Below are 20,416 nucleotides of genomic sequence, written 5' to 3' on the forward strand. Positions count from 1 at the left end.
ACTATAGACCAGGCAGGCTGCCTTGTCGAATGCCCCGGTGACACGTTCCCCACTCCCAGCCCCAGCCAGAGGAATGGACTCCACTTCTCTTCCTGGGGTGGGCTATCCTTAGGGAAGGAAGTGGTCACCAATGTCTTGGGTCCCATTCTCTTGAAGAAGCACCAGCCTCAATAAAAGCCAGGCCCAGTGTCCCTCTGTCCTACAATCCTGCCAGCCCTTTCACTTGCGAGATGCTGGCTCCCCCTGCTGGTAGCTCCAGGAAGAGCTGAGTCCCCTGACCTTAGGGAAGGCTTAGGGTTAGGACTAATATTTCCTACCTGCCTATTCAGTGTCAGACACTGTCAACCACTGGGGACAAAGATGCAGACTCTGCCCTTGGTAGTGATGACCCAGTATCATCTCAGGGATATCAATATCTTAAAAAAAAAGTATTTATGAAAGAGAGAGGGTGTGAGGAGGGGAGGGGTGGAGAGAGAGGGACACAGAATCTGAAGCAGGCTCCAGGCTCCGAACTGTCAGCATAGAGCCCGATGTGGGGCTCAAACTCACGAGCCTCGAGATCATGACCTGAGCTAAAGTAGGATGCTTAACCGACTTGAGCGCCCCGGGCTAGCACTGTATATTAAGGGTAGGCAGAAACTCCCCCAGCTCAGCTGGAGCCTGCAAGAGGGGGCCTGTGATCAGAGTAACAGAAAACAAAAATCCCAATTTAGGAATCCAGGTGCTTCCATTCAGCAGCTCTGTGTGAGAGGAAGACTTCAGGGGTTGGAGGGTTCCCTGAGGTGGGGTTCCTACTCGCGCTTCTTGCTCTTACTCTGCACGTGGCATTGCCCTCCGTGGACCCATCACTTTGGCTGCTGGCCTCTGGTCCTAGAAGCCGAGCCAGGAGGATGGGGAGTGCCCACACTTCTGGGTGGAGAGGAAGGTGGGAGTATGTAAAGGAACCAGACCACTCCCAGGCTAGTTTATATGGAGTCTTGGTGAAGTCACAGCACCGGGAATTCAGACTGCTCCAGGCAACAGTGGGGGAAGTGTTGCCTTGAGGGGTTTATAAGGTTCCCTGGACCCAGATTTCCCTGTGCCAACTAGTTTCCTTGCCTTGGCAGCTCTGAGTTGATAACAGGCCCTGATGCCAGAAAGTCTGTGTCCTCTAGACCAGAGCACATGCTGATGGCTGGAGCCCTCTCCCAGGAGCCGTTAATGATGGGGGCAGTGGTCGTCTAGGGTGGGGGAAGACAGGTGGGAACCTACTATTCCAGTGGGGCCCTCAGCAGGTTTGATCCCTCCTGACACTTTCCTCATGCCCCATCCTGGAGCAGGCATCGCAGAGTGCTCTGTGGCCAGGAGCCAGGGCCAGAGGGGCTGGGTCCTTCCCCACCAGCTGGAGGGGCCGGGAAGCTCCTGCAGACTCCAATTCAGGCTCCAACTCATCATTATAGCTGGTCAAGAGGGCAGGCAGGCTGGGGAAGGGGTGGGACAGGGACCTATACTCATCCAGAGGCTGGTCAAGTCATTGGTTGGTCTGAGATAGGAACACTGGCTCTGGGGTGAAGTCGCCCCACTGAGTATTCGGGGTCTAGCTATCCCCTGCTCCTGACCAGCCCACAGCTGAGGTCCCTCTCTCCTGGAAACTTTGGTTCTCTTTTTTTCACCGTCCTTGCCTTGTGGGGCTGGCCCTCTGTACAGTTCAGTTGTGGAGCTTCCAGAATTTGCCAGTACACAAAGTCACTTACTGTCCAGTGAGTGTCCACTGCCCACTCAGCAGCCCCCAGAGCCACAAGGATTGCCAAATGCTGTGTTTATTGGTCTGTTAACAACACTGAAGAGTATAGTTTCTGAACCAAAAAACATATACACTCTGCTTCTCACAAAACCAGAGTCACTAAGGCAGGCACACAATGGCCACCATGCTTGGTGGAGGCTGAGGATTCACAGACAAGGGTAGGCAATGGGGCAGCTGGCCCTCAGACAGGCCATGCAGTGCCCAGGACAGGGGTGGGTTGAGGACACTGCAGGATGCCCAAGGGCCGCTGGGCCCTTTTCATGTTTCTCAAAGGCAGGGAGTCTCCAGACCTAAGTGACTGCTGGACAGGCCCCTGAGGCAGAATGGCCCCAGGGCAGAGCCTTAGCCTTATGTGTTTGGGGAGGGGGGGGCAAGTAGGGATGACAGAGCAAGCAGTGTGCTTAGGCCTGGGATCAGGAGCTGGGCCCTTCCCGACATCTCTATGAGTGAGGCTCCTCCAGGGGGCTTCGGGTCTCCAGGCTTCTTGGCATCCTGAGGAGCATGGGGCAGGCAGGGCTGGCCTTGCTCCTCACCAGGGACAAACAGGGATGACCCAGGCATCCTCCCCTCCCCACCCCCCCACCAGACTGAGGGACCCAGTGGGTGCCTGAGACAGGCGATGGGCTGTCCCAAAGCTCTGGGGCCTGTCCCTGAGAGGAGGCTATCACAGGATTTCCTCCCTAAAGAATCACCCTGGGATTCCTCTCAAGGGCAATGATCCCACTGCATTTCCAGGTCATCCAGTGGGCAAAAGTGTCATTTTTCAGGGGGGCATCTAATGCATAAAGCAAGAACTAGGTGGTGAGAGTGAAACTGTACAGGTACACGCAGGTGCCCTGTATGGGCTGGGGAGTGCACGGGGTCACCCCAGGTGGCCAAAGGCAGTGGCAGTGCTGCTGAGGTGGGCTTCTCCCACTGGGCCCGCATCTTCTGACTGCCTCAAGGTCTCCTGCACCCAGAACACATGCCCGAACCGGCAGCTGTTCCGGCTGCCCCCACTGGGGCTGCGGTGGGCATATGCACTATGCCTGCAAGAGGACTCGAAGAAGAGATACAGCACAGAGTCCCTTTGCCCACATGACCCATGCCAGGTGGGGCCAGGCAACTACGGCCCGTTATATCTATACGGCCCCAGGCTGACCTAGGAGAGGCCAGGAGGAGCAGTCCGGGCTGAGGCTGCAGGTGACAGTGGGGCTATTCCCAGGTGTTTGAGAGGGGAGCAGAGTAGGTGTCCCCCAGGGGAGCCACTCCCTGAGGCCAACCTCTCCCATCCCATCCCTGGCCTGAGGGCATCCAGGCCCCTGACTTGCCCTGCAGGGCCAGCACTGCCCAGAGTCCGATCCCAGGCTCACAAACGCTTTGTTAGGAACACGGGTGGGCAGGCAGGGTTGGCCAGGGCTTGGGCAGTCTCAGCTGCACTGCCCTGCGCCTCTGCCCGTGGAGGCCGGGGGCCCGGAGCCCAGGCTCCAGTCAGCTGCCGCTTCCTGGCCACAGCCCTCACTTGTTCTCTATGAGCATCTGCACCTTGTGGACGAGGTCCCGGGCAATCTGCAGGATCTCCTGGGCATCGTGATGCTCAGCCCGTTCTGGGGGAGACAGAACTGTGGGGATGCTGGGGCAGGGGCAGTAGTCTGCGAGGAGCCCTGTGGTGGCCCACCCTGCTGGACTCGGGACATCTGCCTACGGGGAAGGGACTGGAGATTTCTGAGAGCCCCTCCAACCCTTCCTGGGCCAGAAGTGGAGCCCCCCAAACCCCTGCAGGGGGCAGCCGGGATGGCTGGAGCGGCTCCTACCATTGAAGAACTTGATGATGTCGGTGAAGTCCATGTTGTTGTCCCGGATAATCTCACGGTAGGCCTCTACCAGGGCCAGGGCGATGAACAGGACAAAGTGCTCTGATGAGATGTGCCGGGCCGCCCAGATCACCTCCCACACGGCAAACACGTCCTCGTACAGCAGCTCTGGGGACAGATAGGGGCTAAGGCTGAGCCTGGCTCCCCATGGGCCTCTAGGTAGAGCCAAATGCAGAGACAGAGCTCCAGGGGCCTAGGTCCTGGGGTTCTCCCCGTTCCACAGAGCCCTGTCCAAGCAGAGGGTTCCAAGCCCCAGGTCGAGACCCTGCCCTTCTCCTTGGTGATTCCCGCACACTGGACTTGGGCAGCCTTCACACCTGTGCTCTTGTCAGCTGCTCTTTATAAGCCTTGCTGCTTGAGAAGATTTGGTTTGAAAACAGTCCCCAAAACCACTGGCTTAGGGTGACTGCTGGCGGCACTTTGGAATCACGTAAGGAGCTTCTAAAATTGTGGATGCCCAGGCAGCCACACTTCATTAAGTCTGAGGCTGGGTGAGCGCGTGACGCTGGCATGTCTAAAAGGCTCCCCAGGTGGTTCCAAAGTGCAATTAGGGTTAGGAACCACTGACTTTGGGGGAGAAGGATCTCCCACTGCCTTGACCCTAGTCCCACCATCAACCCATCTCTTACCTCTCTTAAAATCCAGGAGGAACCAGCGGTAACAGAAGTAAAAGTGGGTGTAGTCTCCATTCTGATGCATCAGCTCAAACAGCTCTGAGTCCAGGATCTTGCAGAAGTAGAGAAAAGGAGGCCAACTGAGCTGACACTGCCTCTCCCAGCCTCCCTTGCCCACTGTGCGGGCTGCTGGCATCGCTCCCGAGACCCTCCGGTCTCCTTGGGTGGAGGCTGCCCTCTGCTGCCCCATCCATCTCTCTGGGAGTTGCTCTCTTTGCAATTATACCATTTTCTGGGTGTTTGATTCACTGTCACCTGTACTACTCACCAACACTTTCACGGGCACAGAATTCCCATACTGATATCCCCCTCAATTTGCAGCACTGAAAACAATGATTTTTCAAGTGATAGAAATTAAGCTTATACATAAAGGACATTTCTGGAATGCTCCCTGGCCTCCCTGTGGATTATGGACGAGCCTGGAGGTGCCTGGTCACGAGCCCACAGGCAGCTGCACACCTCACCTGGATGAGGGAGCGCATGTTGGCAAAGTGGGTGTCCATGGCGCCCCCGTTGGGGAAGTTCTGGCTCATCCTCTTCATGAGGTGGCTGAAACAGCTGTAGGCCAGCTGATCTGAGGGGAGATGGGAGTGAGGCCGGCAAGGCAGCAGACCCCAATGCCTCATCTCACAGGAGGTGTCCTGTGGTCCGGACGACAGGGTTGGCCTACATTCCCACCCTTCCAGAACTAGTGGTCTTCTTTTCCTTTCTCCAGCTGATGTCAGCCCAATCCCAATACCATTCTGGGAATACTATCAACCCCCACCCCCGGCCCAGTCCCTCACCATCATCGAGGACGACCAGGAGAGGTGCCAGCAGGTCGCACATGCCCTGCACATAGCCCACGTCCAGGTGCTCCCACACGTAGCTGAAATGACGGGGAGAGAGCCACTGTGGTTGTGTGCCATCCTCTGCTCCCCGCAGGGACCCCTAGGGAGATGGTCCCTAGAGCGGCCTGCTACCCAGAAGTCAGCCTTTCCATGACCCTAAAGTTCAGGGAGTATAGTGGTAACCCACAGTCTCTGTCCTCAAGGAACCCAGGGGCTCAGGGAAAGACAATAAACGGCTTTCACCGCTCGGTTTGCTCGGGTGAGGGCAATCAGCTAGGCTTCCTGGAGAAGTATGGCCGAGGCTGAGATGTGAAAGACCTCTAAGAAAGAAGAGGGGTGGGGTGGGGGGCACAGCGGGGAAGTGTTCCAGACGGAGAGAGCTGAGTGTGCTTCAGTGCAGGGCAGAGGAGCAGGGCACCTGCCAGACCTAGCCTTTCACAGAGGAGGGTCCCTGCCTCCCTCCCTGAACCCTGCCCCACAGTGGCACCTGCACATGACGTCTCTGAGCCTCTCCAGGTTGGGGGGCGTGAAGTACCAGTAATTGCGGTCACATCGCTGCACATCCTTGTCTATGCGGTGCAGATTTAAGGCCATAGTATCCAGTAATTCTATCTGAAAGAGTGGGGGGCCCTCAGGAATGAGTTGGGGGCCAGAAGTGGTGCCTACATTAAAGGGATGCAGCAACGCAGGAACCAAGAGACTCTGAAAACAGAGCCCCCAGGGATGCTGAGAGATGCGCTCAGCGCCCCCTGCAGGACAGTGAGGGTAGCCCCACCTTCCGCCCACCAGCCCGTCCCCACGCCTCAGGGATGTCAGGAGGGCCTCTGGGGCTGACTGAGAACAGTCCCTGGGGAATGTCCACATACAGTGTAGGCAGCAGCGCACACGGCCGCAAGCTCCTCCCCTGCCTCCAGCTCGCGAGCCCGCGAGGCCTTCTCCTGGCTGGGATCTTGGGGCTCGGAGAAAACACAGGCTGCCAGGACCGGCCCGTCGGAGCCTTCCTCCCCACCGCCATCGTCCTCCTCCTCGAAGCCCATGCTCTGCCCCTCGTCTATGCTCGACTGGATGCCCGAGGCCACGGAGTAATTGCGAGAGGATGGCAGTCCCGAGTCTGGAGAGTCAAACTCCACTGACTGCTGCTGTTCCACCATGGTGGTGCCGGGGGGCCCTGCTCCCGGCTCCTGCTCAGGCTCGGGTCTGGGATCTTCAGTGCCTGGGGGCTTTGGGGGCTCCAGGTCATCCACGGAGAGAAATACCTGGTAGGGGTGAAGAGATGGTGGGGCTCACACCTATACTCCAGCACCTTCCCTCAGCGCACCGCTTCCTTCCTGGGGTCCGAACAAGAGGGATGGAGAACTCTACAACTCCATGGCCTCCACACTGCCTCACGCACCACCCCCAGGTTGCCAAGCCTCCCCTCTGACCCACACAACCAGGGGGAGAGCAATCAGGCTCCGGGCAAACACGGACACACCATCTTTTAGCCCCATCCAGTCCCCCTCCTCAGGCCTCTCTCTGGGGCCTGAGAAAAAGTGTGAAGCACTGCAGGACTGCCTGTGGCTGCTGCAGGGAAGGGGAACTAGAAGCTTAGACACCTGATGGCGGATGTGAGTTACATGTAACTCTACTAACGCCTGAAGACGTGAGGCTGCCTCCAGTTAAGAGAGCTTGGTACTAATGAAGGCTGGCACTAGACTTGGTGGGGCTGCTAGGGCAGCCTGGTGGGCAGCAGGCTGGAGGTGTTAGGAAAACAAGTTCTTCCTTATTTTCCACTGACTCTTTGGCAGAACAAGACAGGAAACTTCTCTAGCAAGTGCCTAATCAGTTATATTAGTTTCACACACACGCTCAGGAGGGGACAAATGGCAAGGTAACCTGTTCTACTGATTAGAAACAGTCCACCTCTGTGGACAAGTCCCAGAGAGAATCAAAGAGACATATACAGATTTTCTTTTTCTTTTTGGGCTATGTAGGGAAAGGGATACTAAAAGGAGTTTTCACTTTGGCAAGAAGCATGAAATGTTGGGTTAGAATCAGGCAAGGCCATGATTCTAAGGCGACACAGAGCCTCAGATTAGTGCCAGCAAAGGAAAGCTACTGCTGTTCATGTGCTAAGCATCTGGGGCACTGGTTCAGACTCAGGACTGTACAAAACCCAAAGCCAGAGAGAAAGAGAATATGCTCACAAATAGGGGAGTAAGAACAAAGCACATGGAAAGGAACACAAAGTTATATTTCTCCAGCTTCAGTTTTCTGTTAACGCTAGTAAGGATTTAGTAAAGTGACAAGAATGTATGTTATCAAGAGAGACAATTTGAGAGAAAAAAAACAAACAAACATGTAAGTTAATAAAAGGATATCCCTAAAACAGAAAATTATCATTTCTGTTTCAGCCCAACAAGCCACGGTTTGGCACCTGCTCTTCATCTAAAGGCAGGGGTGATGCCAGAAGAACTACATAGGCTCTGAACTAGCTTTGCCTGGTTAATTCCACTAGGGGATGGAAAACACCACAGAGGGAGGGAGATCTCCAGACACCAATGGGACCTGAGAGTTGCTCTGGTCTCTGACCGGTAGCTCTTGGTGAAACCTCCACAGTCAGAGGTGACAGGGGACACCAAAGCCCAAAGAAAAGAAGTTACTCAGCTTGTTGGCAGCAGACCCGGGACTCGAACCCGGGCTGCCTGTCCCTAGCCTTGAGATGTCTCTACAAGGATGGAGGGCTTCCCTAAATCCTGATATATCCCTCTTTCCCTTCTTGTCCATTAAAACAGAACATAGTGCACTATCTCATTTTATTCCTGCAACACTCAGAGAAATGGGCAGCAGGGGGACAGTCATCCGGTTTTTCAGTAGAAGAAAATGAGACACAGACACATTAAGCCATTCTCCCAGGGCACCGGTGCCAGTGACTACTAGAGGTCGGGCTGGTGCTCAGGACTCCATCTTACTCCTATAAAACGCCGGTGGCCCCTGCCCCTGGCTGCCCCGGGTCCCGTCAGGCTCACGTCATTGCTGATGGTGGAATCTCGGTGGATGAGGCGCTGCACATGGCTGTCGATGCTGCTGCCCGAGGAGAACTTGGTGAGTGTGGCTGGCTGCGCGTCCCTCTCCCGCTGCCTCACTGCCACCTCGCAGGCCTTCCACTCTGCCAGCACCCGCTTGTACCTTGCTGCCACTGCTGAGTCCACCTGTCTCAGAGCATACCATGACCATGGAGGGGGGGGTGTCCTGGGACAGCAGGGGTGAAGACTGCGGGGCTGCTCTCTGCTAACGTCTACCTGTGCCACGTTCCTTTCTGTCTGGGAAGGCGCCAAGGCTTCAGGGGTCCCTCCCTGGGGTCCCCTGGCTCAGCTCATCTCCCTATCCCACGGGAGGGGGGGGCCCCCTTACCTGCTCCATCTCCTTCTTGCTCATGCCAAACTTGTAGTGGCCAAGCAGAAAAGGCCAGACATCCTTACGGATCTCGTGCTGCACACCTCCATAGTAAACTTGCCGTAGCAGCTCCAACTCCTTGTAGTTCTGGGGGACCCAGGAAGTAAAGGTCATATAGCCCCCATGGTAACTGCGGCCCGGCTGGGTGGCCCTATCTCCATCCATCCCATGGAGAGCTAGGGCCGGGACAGTGATTCAGTCACTCTGCTGAAGCCCAGACAGACTCTGCTTTGGGAGGGTCACATCCTCCCTGCCCCAGACTACAGCTGGATGAGATCCAGTTCAACCTCTCTTCCTTCCAGGATAGGCAACAGAGCAGAGACGCAGAGATTTGCCCAAGATTTCAGAATAATGTGGAAGCAGACAAGAACCAGTCCAGTCCCCTTCCTATGGAGACCCACAGACCCAGCTGTCTGACCTGGGCCACTCCAAGGCCATTGGTCCTGGCCCTACCACATTTTACCTGAATGCCCATCTGGTCTATGAAAGCTGCTCCCAGAGGAGGCTGCTCTGCACTCACTGCTGCTCCCCACCCCGCCCCGGCCCCTAGCCCTGGCATCCCAGAGTGTGCACCTTTTCATCCTTCTGATACTTGCTCCACACGTCCTTGGTGAGGCCCCCGGAGGCTCCTGGGGGCCGGGCAGGTGGGATGATGCTGTGACGCACGAGCGCTGACAGATGGGTCCTCACCGTGGACAGGTGGCGGCAGTAAGCCAGCCCTGTGGGGGGCAGGGGAGCCAGAACACCGTCAAGTGGTGCCTCCCACAGCCCCCACCCCTCACGACCCCGCCTCACCCTGCACTCACAGCCGTAGAAGGCCCGGGACACGATCTGCCTCTTCATGCTCTCACACAGCAGCCTGAGGGGCAACCTGTGGAAATAACCTGGTTCAGAGAAGAGGGGCTACGGCCCCTCTGGTTGGGGGAGGTTGAGAGAGAAGGACATCCTGTGTGGGGGACAGGTAAGGTGCTCGGGCGGTACGAGGAGCAGGATCCACAGCCCAGCGACATGTCTGTGGGTTCCCTGTGTCTGGCAGCCACCCTAGGTAGTGCTGCTGGGGACCCAGACTGGCCCCCAACCACCCAAGGGACCTTGAGCAACTAACTTCACTTCATGTTAGTGAATCTGGGTTTCCTCATGTGAAAATGGAGAGAACCACCTCAGGTCATTAGGAGTAACAGGTAAAAGAGAGCACCTTGCAAAAGCATCAAGTGCTGGCAATGTGACCCGCACACAAATGCCATTCACGCACCATTCCTGGCACCTGGCAGATGCTCAGATATCTGGTGTGTCCTCAGATGTACAGCCTGATGGCAGAATCTGCATCCACATTAGGAAGGGGAGCTCGCAAGTACCGCGTACCTACCATGGTGCCAGGCACAGCTCTGGGCACTCGTATGAGTCATACCCCTCATTTAATCCTTACAGGTACCTTACGAAGCAGGTGGTATTATTCCCATTTTACAGATGAGGAAACAGAGGCTCAGAAACGTAGAGGCCCACAGAGACTCAATAACTTGCCAAAGTCACATAGGTAGCAGAAGTGAAATTCGAACCCAGGTCTGTCCAACTTGAGGCCACCCTGTCAGACAAGTGACATAGCCCTGAAGGGCAGAATGCCCACACACAGACACACCCACAGGGAGCTGGTGTTCTGGGCCCTGCCCACTCACCGGTCGGGGACACGGCTGCAATGGCTGGGGGCTGCATATGGGGAGCTGCTGGTGGAGCAGGAGAGGCAGGAGGGGCCCTGGTGGCACAGGGCCTCCAGGTGCCAGGTTGGCAGGCCGGGCCCAAAGCCCTGCATTTCAATCATGTCACCAGCATCTGAGGACAGGAAGGGGGCCCTGGTCAGGGCCTGGCAGGCCTCGTCCCCCAAGCACCCTGAAGCACGCCCACCTCTGTGCCCAGAGCTGCAGCACGGAGTCACCCGTTGGTAGCAAATCCATAGGGTGGTGCCTGCCTGGTGCGGAGCCCAGAGATGGAAATGGTGGAGAGTGCCTGACATTTCCCGCCCTCCACCTAGTCTTTCTGCATGTGGGTAAGTGTGTCTGTTCTCTCCAACTTGCTAGCAGCAATGGAATGAACACTTGCTTTTCTAGAGGGAGAAGAAAAAAGAGAAGGAACGAAAGCCTAAGCTCTCTAAAACGCTGCTAGCTGGCTTGGCTTTTGAGGATTCAGCCTGGTTCTCTTGGACAAACTCTGAGATGTGCAGGAAGGTGCCTGCAATCCTGCATACTTTGAACCTCTCCACACCTGGAGTCTCCCCTGATCAAAGCTCCTAAGGATCCCGGAGCCACTTGTCCTGGTCCCCAGACCTCACCCCTCCGAGGGTTCTAGATCTTGTGGTTAAGGAGGAGCAGTGCTCCCCTCCAGGCCAGGTGCCCCGCTGCCAGCTCACATGGGTTCTTCCTGAGTTCTCCATCCTCGCCTTGCCTGAATTTAGCATGGTGGCCTCCTCCAAATACACAGGTGAGCCGGCAGGAAGAGCAAAATTCCCGGGGCTGCCAGGCCACTGAGGAGGTGGTGGCTGGGCACACAGTTCCACTGTCCAGAAGAATGTGCCAGGTGCAGCCTCAGAAGATGGTTCCTTGGACGCATCTACACAGCCAGCAGATTGGGCCAGCTCAGCTGGTCTGAATCAGAACTCAAGACCCTTCAGAGCTCCCAGGGCCTGAGTGGGGCAGAATACCGCTCATAGGGGGTCTCTGGCAGGTCCAGTGAGTCACAAAGATGAAGCAAAGTGAGGGCAGAAAGTGTAAGGACCAGGAGATGACGCCAGGAGGGAGGGGGAGAGCACAGAAGAGGGAAGAGGAGGAAAGAGAGACATGTGAAGAGACTTTTCAAGTAGCTTTTTTTCCTACGAATCACAGCCTGGGCCCTGGCCCTGCCAGGAGTCTGGAGCAGACCTAGGACTGGTTTTTGCAGGAGCCAGACTCCAGCTCTGGGTGTGCCTTGGTGGGGAGGGCTGAGCTGAGCCCTCTCCACTCCCCTCAAAGGATGCCCTGTCTTGGCCTGAGGCTCTCTTCCCAGACCCACAGCTGGGATTTTTGTAGATATTTGGCCCTTCAGCTCCACCAGGAGGCAAATTAAGGGAACATATTTGGTGTAGAGGGGCTGCGGCTCTGGGAGTGAGGAGTTGCAAGCCATGCCCAAAAGTGGGAAGAGGGAGGGGATAAATGCAGGTGGGGTGGGGCAGGAACCCAGCTCATGCCCCTGCAGCAGGCAGGAGAGAGGCCGGTCGTGGGAGGGGGGCAGGAGCGGGCCCAGCCAGGCAGGCAGCAGGCAACAGGCGGGAAGGTGGGGGCGCCACAGGTGCAGAGGATGAAGGGGGGGGCACACAGGGAAACAAGCTCATGCCCAGAAAGTAGGGCCCAACCAAGGCAAGACTCCTGGGTCAATGCTCTTCACCTTAATTCTCCAGGAAGGAGCTGAACCAGCCAGCATTGAACACCACATCTCTGAATTAACCCAGTGCAGACAGCTGGAGCTCTGGAGTGACTGGGTGAGGGGCAGCAGGCTGGACATTGGGTGGGGGGAGGGGTCTGCTGGGCCAGCTTTGACTCTGACTCTCTCCTCTGAGCATGAGGAAAGTTTGAAGCAAAAACAATCAGGGTGGTTGAACCCCACAGCCCCTAAGACTCCGAGTGAAAGGTGCCTGGCCTGGAGCAGAATTAGAGTGAACAGCATCTCTGCTCTGTGGGGAGGCAGCAGGAAAAGGAGGAGAGGTGGGGGAGAGGGAGGAGAGTCTGGACACCCGCCACTTGAATCACATGCACAAGTCAAGCATGTCGCAGGCCTGAGAAGCAACGGCTAGTAGAACGGACTCAACAGTGTTGTCATTATGGACTGGGGTGGAGGTGGGGGCTCCCACGTCAAATCCCCAACCACCTGCCAGTTCTCCTCTCATGCCTCCTCCCCTTTCCCAAGTACTGGGGGCCCAGGGGCTGCCTACTGGGTTGGTCTGGCTCCTGAGTTCCCCAAGAGGAAGCCCCGACAAGCCCTGAGGCCTCGGGTCCCCATGTACATGGAGGCTTCTCTGACCCTGGAGGCCCTAAGACTAGTCGGGGACAGGCTTCCTGGTGCCAAGTCTGCCAGGACAGGGCCTCTGCTGGGACCCCCAGCCTAAGCCTGATATCAGTTCCTGGGGGTCCCTGTCCTTCTTGACTCAGCCTTCCCAAACTGCTCAAAGTCCATTATCCCACAAATAAGCATCAGCCCCAAGCCCAGGTTTGCAAGGGGCCAGACGGCAGTCTGTCTGGCTCCCCTGCACTCCTGCCCGGGCTGGTCTGTGGGTCCTACCAGGAGGGCTGGGAGGGAGGCGCAAGGGCAGGCATGTGGTGGGTAGGGGCAGCTGGTAGGGCTGTGCTAAGGGTGTGCTAAATGTGTGCTAGGCCATGGACTTGGTTTCCCAGGAAGGGGGGAGACCCATGGCTGGGGTGTCACATATTCTTAGATACAATCTGTAGGGAAGGGGAAGGGGAGAAGAAATGAATTCTGTGGCATGGGAATGGGTGGGGACGGGGAAGTTCCCCTAAACTCCAAGAGAGCTGGCCCTTCGTAACCAATTTTCCCTTGAGCATCCCGGCCTAGCCTTCTCAGATCCCCTGGCCAGTCACTTTCTAAAAAAAGAGCAGGATTCCCTCTCTACCAGCCTAGCTCTGTGCTAAGAAAGATGGGTGGTACACAGAGGAACAAATGCTGAGGGACCATGGGCACTGTGCTGTGTCATTTACAACGAAGGGACCTCTGTACCTGTGGATTCCGGGCTCTGTGAAGGCAGGAAACACCTATCTTATATCCCTGGCACATTTATTTCCAGATTTCATGCTGAAGCACCAGGCAGTACCTGCCGGAGCCCTCAGCCCTGCTGGGTAAACCCACCCCTAGGTCCCTTCCCGTGGTGGCTCCAGCCACCTCAACCTGAGCCACAGGACTCATTCATGTGAGCTATCCAGCCTCCACCCCCCCTCCCCCCCCAAGAAGGGGCCTGGTGCCCCTATCCTGTTTTGTCAAGTCAGGGACCAGAGGTCCAGGGCCGAGGGTCCAGCCTTCCCTGCCAGCAGGGCACAAAGAGACACTGCCTCAGGTTTGCCAGCATGACCCCCAGGAGTGGGAACAGTGCTCGGAGAGCCATTCAGGGCTCCCAATAGTCAAGACCTTCCTAGCAGACGATCCTTCCTCTCAGGCATGAAGCCCTCTCCTTACACTACACCAAGTGGGGAGCCCAGAGCCACCTGCTCTTTGTACCATCCCCTCTTTTTAACGGCACCTCTTTCCACCCTCCCTGACCTGCCTCCTGATGGGGGACCGCCCTGGGTACCAGTCCCATAATGCCAACACTGCCGTCCGAGCCCCTGCGGTGGGTGGCAGGTGGGCCAGGGGGTGGGGCGGGGCAGGGCAGGAGAGGGGCAGGGATAAAAACCTTTCATCGGATTGGGAGCTGTGAGGTTCCGCGAGCAGATCATTGAGAGCATCGCGTGCAGTTTATCCTCCTCTTCCTCATCATCGTCCACCGAGGCCGCGCGGCTGGCCGCTAGGTGGTGGTAGTTAATAGTGACTGCTCAAAGAGAACAGCGAGAGAGGCAGAGGCGTGAGGACCCTGGTCCAGGCAGGAGGGACCAGACTCCCTCCTTAGGGGGAGGGAGCAGAGTCTGGGTCACCTGGAACCTGCCTGGCACGGAGAAGGGGATGTGGGATGGAAAGCTCTCTGGACCATTTATTGGGGAGAGTATGGAAGAAAGTGAGGGAAAGCGGCAGCTCCAGAGCTCCACTGGAGACCCTCTCTAGGAAGAACAGAAGACAGAACTGATGGGGGAGCAAGGGTAGTGAAAGACAGGGACCAGTTGGGACAGGCAGGCGGCTCAGGAGCTCCCCAGCCCTGGCCAAGGCTGGGTATGACTGTCGGCAGATGGATCCTGATCATTCTTTAGCTCGCATCACGGTCAGGCTAGACCAAATTTGAAGATTACCCAAACCCCCTCTTCAGACTGTAAATCCAAACTTCTCCAAGGTTTGCCCTGAGCTGCTCTTGAGGAGCCTGAGTCACTCGGCTGGGTTTCAGCTCCTGGGGCCCTGGCTTGCCCTTTGGGGAAGCAGTCCTTGAAGCAAAGTGACCAGAATTGGGAAATGCCAAGGCTTAAAGAGGGGAAGCGGAGACTAAGTAATCTAAGCCGAGCAACAGCCCAAGATTAAATGCCAGGTTTGCAAACACATTCTGACACAAGACATGACTCCTAGTTAGGTACCTCTGGAAGGGGAATCCCCCTGTCTTGTACCCTTCAAGCCTATTGGGGCTGGTTGTGCCATGGCTGTGTGTTAGCAGTCTGAGTAATCTGTCCACTAATACAGAAACAACTTGCTCACAACTCATTGGCACAAGTTGGGAAATTTAGGGAGCAGGTGGTCCAGCTGGCAGTAAATGCTCCACACTGGTAAATTCTCTGACCTTATCCCCAAGATTGGTGAGTCTGGCCTATAGGGCGTACCAGCACTCAGACCAGAAAAGAAACTCTGGTGTCACCAGATACCTATGCACAGGCCCCATGGGCCCAAAGGTGCGCAGGCAGGGCAGGACCCATGAGCGCCAAGCTACCTTTTCAGCCCCCAAGTCCCCAAGGTCCCCCAGGCAGCTCCAAGTTTCACCTTCTTCAGATGCGCATCCCTACTCCAGTTAAAGCTCCTCTCATCAGTAGCTAGTTTGAGAAGGGCTCTGGCTCTGGAGGAGTCAGTGAACAATTTGCACCGTCCATAAAGAAGCACTGATTCTGCACCCAGGCTGCCTTGTGGAGGTCAGGTTGTGGGCCAAGGAGGAATGTGGAGTTCTCCATCTTCTATTTCTGGTCTCACCACATTTTTTTTTCCTTGGGGCAGGGAAGGAAAGGCTAAGAGGATACTGTACAATATCGGCTGAGCCAAGAATCTTGGGGTAACGAGGCGGAGGAAGACAGCTAGGGGAAGAGACAGGTAGCTTCTCAGAGGGATGATGTGCAGGGGATGGTCTGGGGAGAGGCTGAGTAATGAACCCCTCCTCTCAACCTGGCCTGGTCAGTGAGTGGACCCTGCCTGTAGCCCCTCCTGGGTCTCACTGTACTCCCCTACCTCCCTGAGCATCTTTCTCCCTTCCTCCACGGATGAGGCCTGGGATACTCACTGTGCTCGTGCCTGTGGCCGGGGTAAATGATCCGGAACACGTAGTCTGTGGCCCTCCCGGTGCCCATCTCCTCCACATCCACAGTCCGCACGCTGCTGCGTTTCCGTAGCTTGGGGAACACTTTCCCCTGCGGAGGGAAGGGTGGGTGGTCAGCCTGTGCAGAGCAGAGTCTGATCCAAGGTCCCACCCGAGGCAGCCTCTAAATTGGAGAGGCTTTCCTGGAGAAAGGAAGGAAGGTGAGCAGAGAACCCCCCTCACACATCCCTTTACTCCAGAGTGTTCCAAGCCCTGAGGTACCTTCCCCTGCTGGGTCCAGAGCGGGGGCTCCAGCTGTCCTCGGGGCAGAAGTCCATTCTCCAGGCAGGACAGAAAGGACAGCAGGTGTCCTCCCTGTGGGAAGTGCAGTGGCGGCCTCTGGATGCCATCCTGGCTCACCAGCACGAGTGTGCCGCCGCTCTCTGTGGGGTGTACGTGGGCGAGTGAGCCTGGGCCTCCCTGAGACCTCTTGGCCATCACCACAGCCCAGTCAGCCAGGCCTCCCGGTTAGGTGAAGCACGGGGATGACAGGAGGAGGACAGGATATCCAATGGGCCATGCACAGCATGTGGCTGGGAGAAGGCAGTCTCTTTCCCCTCAACCCTGTACCCAGGACAAGGGAGGCTCACTTTGCTGGTGGCAGTGGATGCAGACAATCTGACTGAAGGGCACAACCAGGGCATAGTCCCAGTAAACGCTGGAAATGAACCAGATTGGTGTCACTGTGTCCCAAGACCTGTCATCCCACTTTTTTCATCTCCCACCACCAATACCTGTGAAACTACCCTGAAGACAGGAGGACCATAGCCGAGAAGTGACCTCAGCCAGCCATGTCCCTCTGGGCCCCGTGCTGTCATGGCACAGAGCCCGGCAGTCTCAGCTGCCTAGAGCTTGGCTCAGGCAAACCTCTTCATGCCAGGCCTGGCTTGATCTTAGAGAGCTCTCTCCAGGCAACCTATTCCTGCAGTTCTTGGCATCAGGATAAGGAGAGAGACCTGCCTCCCAGAGTAAGCTGAGTATGTCCACCCACCTTTCCCCCCAGGCAGGCCTCCCCCCCCAACCCTTCCCTGGCTTCTGGGAGGGAGTCCCAGAGCCCCCACCTTTTCTCCAGCTCGGAGTCCCCCAGAGTCCCGTTCATGAGTTGGTTGGGGGTCCATTTCAGAGTTAGGCTCTCTGCGGACTGGTGCAGGGAGAGGTAGCCAGGGACAGCCTCCATGTCCTCCTTCTAGGGGGAGGAGACACAGCAGAAGGGAGAGGTGATAAGGGGTCGAGGCTCCCAGGGGAGGCCTATGGGAAATAAGCTCCAGGCAGGGAGCTGGAGGGAGCTGGGGAGCTGGGGAGGCTGATCTAGCATAGTCACAGGATCCTGGAATGGAGGCCAGGAGGAAGTAGGGAAGAACACAAGTGACATGTAGATGTGGGCACCTCCTCTCCCTGGCTGGCCTGGTGCTGCTACTGGTTCTGTCTTGTTAGTCTCCTGGATGCCAGGTACATCCTGGGCCAGCCATCCTGTTCGTCCTGTCTTCTGGCTGCCATTCCCACTTTTGGATAGCCTGGTTCTCAGTTAGCCAGGGCAGATGACATTCCTGCCTCTTGCCAACTCACGGCTGGGCACAAGGCTTGTGAAACTGAAGTGGGGGGCAGGGCCCTTTCTCCCCCTTCTTGCTAGTCAAACCCCTGAAGAACAGGACAAACGTGACTGGAAGGTTCCAATCCTGGGGCCTTCAGGAGAGGGAGAGGAGGGGTGGGCATTAAAGTTTTCTTACTGGCTGCACTAGTACGTTGTTCTTGCCGTAGAGCAACCGTGTTCTTGAATTCTGGTGCAGGGACTCCACATACTCGCGGGCACAGGCAGCTAGCCTGTCCTCTGATGCATTGCCACTTGAGTGCCGCTTCCGAATCTGTGCAGAAAGGCATGGCTCAGCCCCCAGCCCTGGGAATCAGCCTCAGGGAATGTTAAGATTCCACACAGACACTCTAGCTGACCCAGGGGTCCACTCTGTCCTGGGTCTGCTCTTGGCCACCCTCTTCTCTCCAGCCATGGACCATTGGTGTGCTCCTGGCATTTATATGTGCCAGTGTGGATAAAAGGCTCTCCTGAGGTAACACACCTTGGTGCATCTCCAAGGGCCAGATTGCGTCTGCAAAGAATATGGAGGCCAAACTGCCCTTCCATACAGGCTCATGGGCATAGCCTGGATAAGTATGAGGGGTGGGGAGAGGGATACCTACTCCTAGGGCTGGGCGCTTTGCAGGGGAGTCCTGGCGATTAGGGGGACCCCGGATACGGTGCCTCTGGACTAGCTCATCAGCAGAGGGGTCAGTCCAGTAGTGATCAGCAGTCTTGAGCTTGGTGTACTCCAAGGCACAAGGTCCCACTGTGAAGACAGGGACAGTCAGCTCACACGGTGCCCCTTCAGCACCTGTCCCTCAGCCCCCACTAGCCCAGCACCAGCCTCTCTGCTCTTAGGCTCACCTAGAAGAGAGGCCAAGATGGGGCCAAATACAGGATCTGCCAGTAACGCTTCCTTCTCGTAGTACTTGCTGCCAGGGGGAGAGACAGACAGCAGGACTCATTCCAGGGCAGTCATGCTTACCAAGCAGGGACATCTCCACAAAGACCACATTCATGTGAATCACTAAGAAGTGAGTACATAAGGACTGAGCTCTTTGTGGGGTGCCTGGTGTGGTCTACCCAGGTGGGGTGCCTGGTGTAGCACCCTTTGGGGTGGTAGAGGGGAAGACGGGGCAAGCCTATAGACTATTGTGAACAATCAAGCCTGCTGAGGCGTAGGGGTGCAGGGCTGCTCAGGAGGTGGGCCCCAAGGAGGGGCTGCCTGGGGGATGGGGCAGTCACCTGCAGTTTTCCACGAGGTACTGCATGACCCTGTCCAACACTTTCTCGATGAGCGCTGTGCGTACCCATATGTGTTTTAAGGCCTGTAGGCTGAGAGCCGGGGCCTTCCCGCTGGCAGAGCCCTGTCTCCGCAGGGCATCCTGGTTGCCCGCTGAGGGTTTCCTGCAAAGAAAGTGTGAGGGCTTGGGGGTAGGCCCTGGACTGGTGGCACTGGGAGCAGAGTTTGGTGCCACAAGAACCCAGAGGACTAAAATGAGGGGTTGAAGTGGGGGACAGGGCATTGTGTCTAAAAGGAGCCAACCCCCACCCTTAGTCTGGTCTTTCACCCAAGGGGCCCGGCAAGAGATGAGCCCAGGAAGCCAACCTGGGAAGTAGCAAATGCCAAGTGCAAAAAGCAGAAGGGAGGGATGGGAGGAGCTGGCCTGGGGCTCACCTGCCCTCTACTTGTTGCTGTAGCTCCTGTACCTTGTGGCAAATCTCCCCAGCCACTGGGCATGTCTTCCCCACCTTGGTGAACAGGGCTGCCATCTTGTCACTGCGCAGGAAGCCGGCAGCACGTCGTCTCAGCTGATGTAGCAGGCAAGCCTCCACTGCACCTGAGCCACAAAGGGAACGAGCACCTGAGCCCAGGTGAGAGGGGGAAAGGGAGAAACACTCCTCTTCCTCATACCTATGGAGAGCAGAGGGGCAAGGGCGGGCTCTGACCCATGCAGGGATGAGGGGGAGGGGTTTCAGTCTAAGGCAAGCCATGGAGACATACCCTGACCGCCTTCCAAAATTCCCCTCCCAGTCTCTCTGCCCCTGGCCAGGGTGGACCTGCAGGGGCTGACATGCCATACCGTCCCTCTCCCTGTCCCTCGCCTGGTGTGTACATGCCTCCTATATGCAGCATCGCCCCTGGGACTGTGAGGCCCAAAGCTGCCAGTCCCAGTGGCTCCTCCCCTGCCCACGAGGGCAAGCACGGACTGCACCTATACAACAGGGACTGCGGGGAGCACAAAGCCCAGCAGCCCTCCTGGAAAGCATGGATGATGTGGTTGCTAAGGAACAGAGCTCTGGGAAGGAGCTGAAATATTGATGAGGCCACTGCAGAGATCAGACCCAACATCAGCCCCTGAATTATTGATGAGCCCTGCAGCCAAGAGTGAGAGGTTTCTATTTCCCATGCTGGGAGGATTTCCCTTCACTCATTCATGTTTTTAGGGGCTAGTTTTATTCTCTCCATCTGTATCCTGTAGGAAGGGCTTGGTGGGAAAGGGCGGGGAGTTGCCCTGGTATGTGTAGAGCCTACAAATATTAGTATGTGAGGGGGTGGTGCTTGGCCATTATCAAGGAGGGAAAGCCCTAGAAAGGGGAAGGGATTTGACTGTAGTCACACAGTGGCAGAGCCAGGACCATGACCCAGGACCCCAAATCCTAGCCCAGCCCCCTTCACCTTCTCCAGGTATGTTGGGGGTGCCACAGGTGTGAGGAGGGCTCCCCTCATGTCACAGGTGCTCTTTCTGCATGGATTGACAAGTGCTGTGCTGGAGGGGGGAGTCAGAACAGGGTCTGGAGCTTAGCATGGCCACTCGCTACCCCTGGGAAACGTGGGTGATAATGCTCTGAGCCCACTGTCATCTGTGAAATGGGGCTACTTAGGATTGGCGTGAAACATTACATGAGATGAAGGGCATAAAGCCCTTGCACGAGTCTGGCACACGGGAGGCACTCGATCCTTGTCGGTGCCTGAGCCCTCAGCCCCTTTTGGCAAGATCCTATTCCACAGTTAAGCTGCAAGGGCTGGGTTTTTACA

At 56.7% G+C, this 20,416-nt stretch overlaps 1 protein-coding gene across 14 annotated transcripts in view; it reads right to left on the reverse strand.

Moving 5' to 3' along the window:
* Positions 1 to 20,416, reverse strand: part of SGSM2 (small G protein signaling modulator 2) — a 39,074-nt gene that overhangs the window by 786 nt on the left and 17,872 nt on the right. For 4 of the 14 annotated variants that reach the window (XM_042914586.1, XM_042914593.1, XM_042914594.1 and 1 more), the window contains 22 exons: positions 19,055 to 19,217; positions 18,622 to 18,783; positions 18,241 to 18,308; positions 17,997 to 18,142; positions 17,531 to 17,665; positions 16,865 to 16,989; positions 16,394 to 16,461; positions 16,026 to 16,186; positions 15,729 to 15,855; positions 14,001 to 14,135; positions 10,249 to 10,402; positions 9,382 to 9,446; positions 9,149 to 9,294; positions 8,534 to 8,662; positions 8,149 to 8,331; positions 6,007 to 6,396; positions 5,628 to 5,752; positions 5,096 to 5,178; positions 4,775 to 4,884; positions 4,266 to 4,362; positions 3,577 to 3,744; positions 1,782 to 2,275 (listed from right to left, as the gene is read on the reverse strand). In XM_042914586.1, the coding sequence (XP_042770520.1) occupies positions 1,965 to 2,275; positions 3,577 to 3,744; positions 4,266 to 4,362; positions 4,775 to 4,884; positions 5,096 to 5,178; positions 5,628 to 5,752; positions 6,007 to 6,396; positions 8,149 to 8,331; positions 8,534 to 8,662; positions 9,149 to 9,294; positions 9,382 to 9,446; positions 10,249 to 10,402; positions 14,001 to 14,135; positions 15,729 to 15,855; positions 16,026 to 16,186; positions 16,394 to 16,461; positions 16,865 to 16,989; positions 17,531 to 17,665; positions 17,997 to 18,142; positions 18,241 to 18,308; positions 18,622 to 18,783; positions 19,055 to 19,217 (3,251 nt within the window). In that variant the 3' untranslated portion in view covers positions 1,782 to 1,964. Of the gene's footprint in view, positions 1 to 317; positions 417 to 1,781; positions 2,276 to 3,125; positions 3,385 to 3,576; positions 3,745 to 4,265; positions 4,363 to 4,774; positions 4,885 to 5,095; positions 5,179 to 5,627; positions 5,753 to 6,006; positions 6,397 to 8,148; positions 8,332 to 8,533; positions 8,663 to 9,148; positions 9,295 to 9,381; positions 9,447 to 10,248; positions 10,403 to 14,000; positions 14,136 to 15,728; positions 15,856 to 16,025; positions 16,187 to 16,393; positions 16,462 to 16,864; positions 16,990 to 17,530; positions 17,666 to 17,996; positions 18,143 to 18,240; positions 18,309 to 18,621; positions 18,784 to 19,054; positions 19,218 to 20,416 lie in introns of those variants that run through there. The other 10 variants (XM_042914591.1, XM_042914598.1, XM_042914590.1 and 7 more) reach the window with 9 other exon arrangements.

Source organism: Panthera leo, chromosome E1 (assembly GCF_018350215.1).
Source record: "Panthera leo isolate Ple1 chromosome E1, P.leo_Ple1_pat1.1, whole genome shotgun sequence".
NCBI classification, from domain to species: domain Eukaryota; kingdom Metazoa; phylum Chordata; class Mammalia; order Carnivora; family Felidae; genus Panthera; species Panthera leo.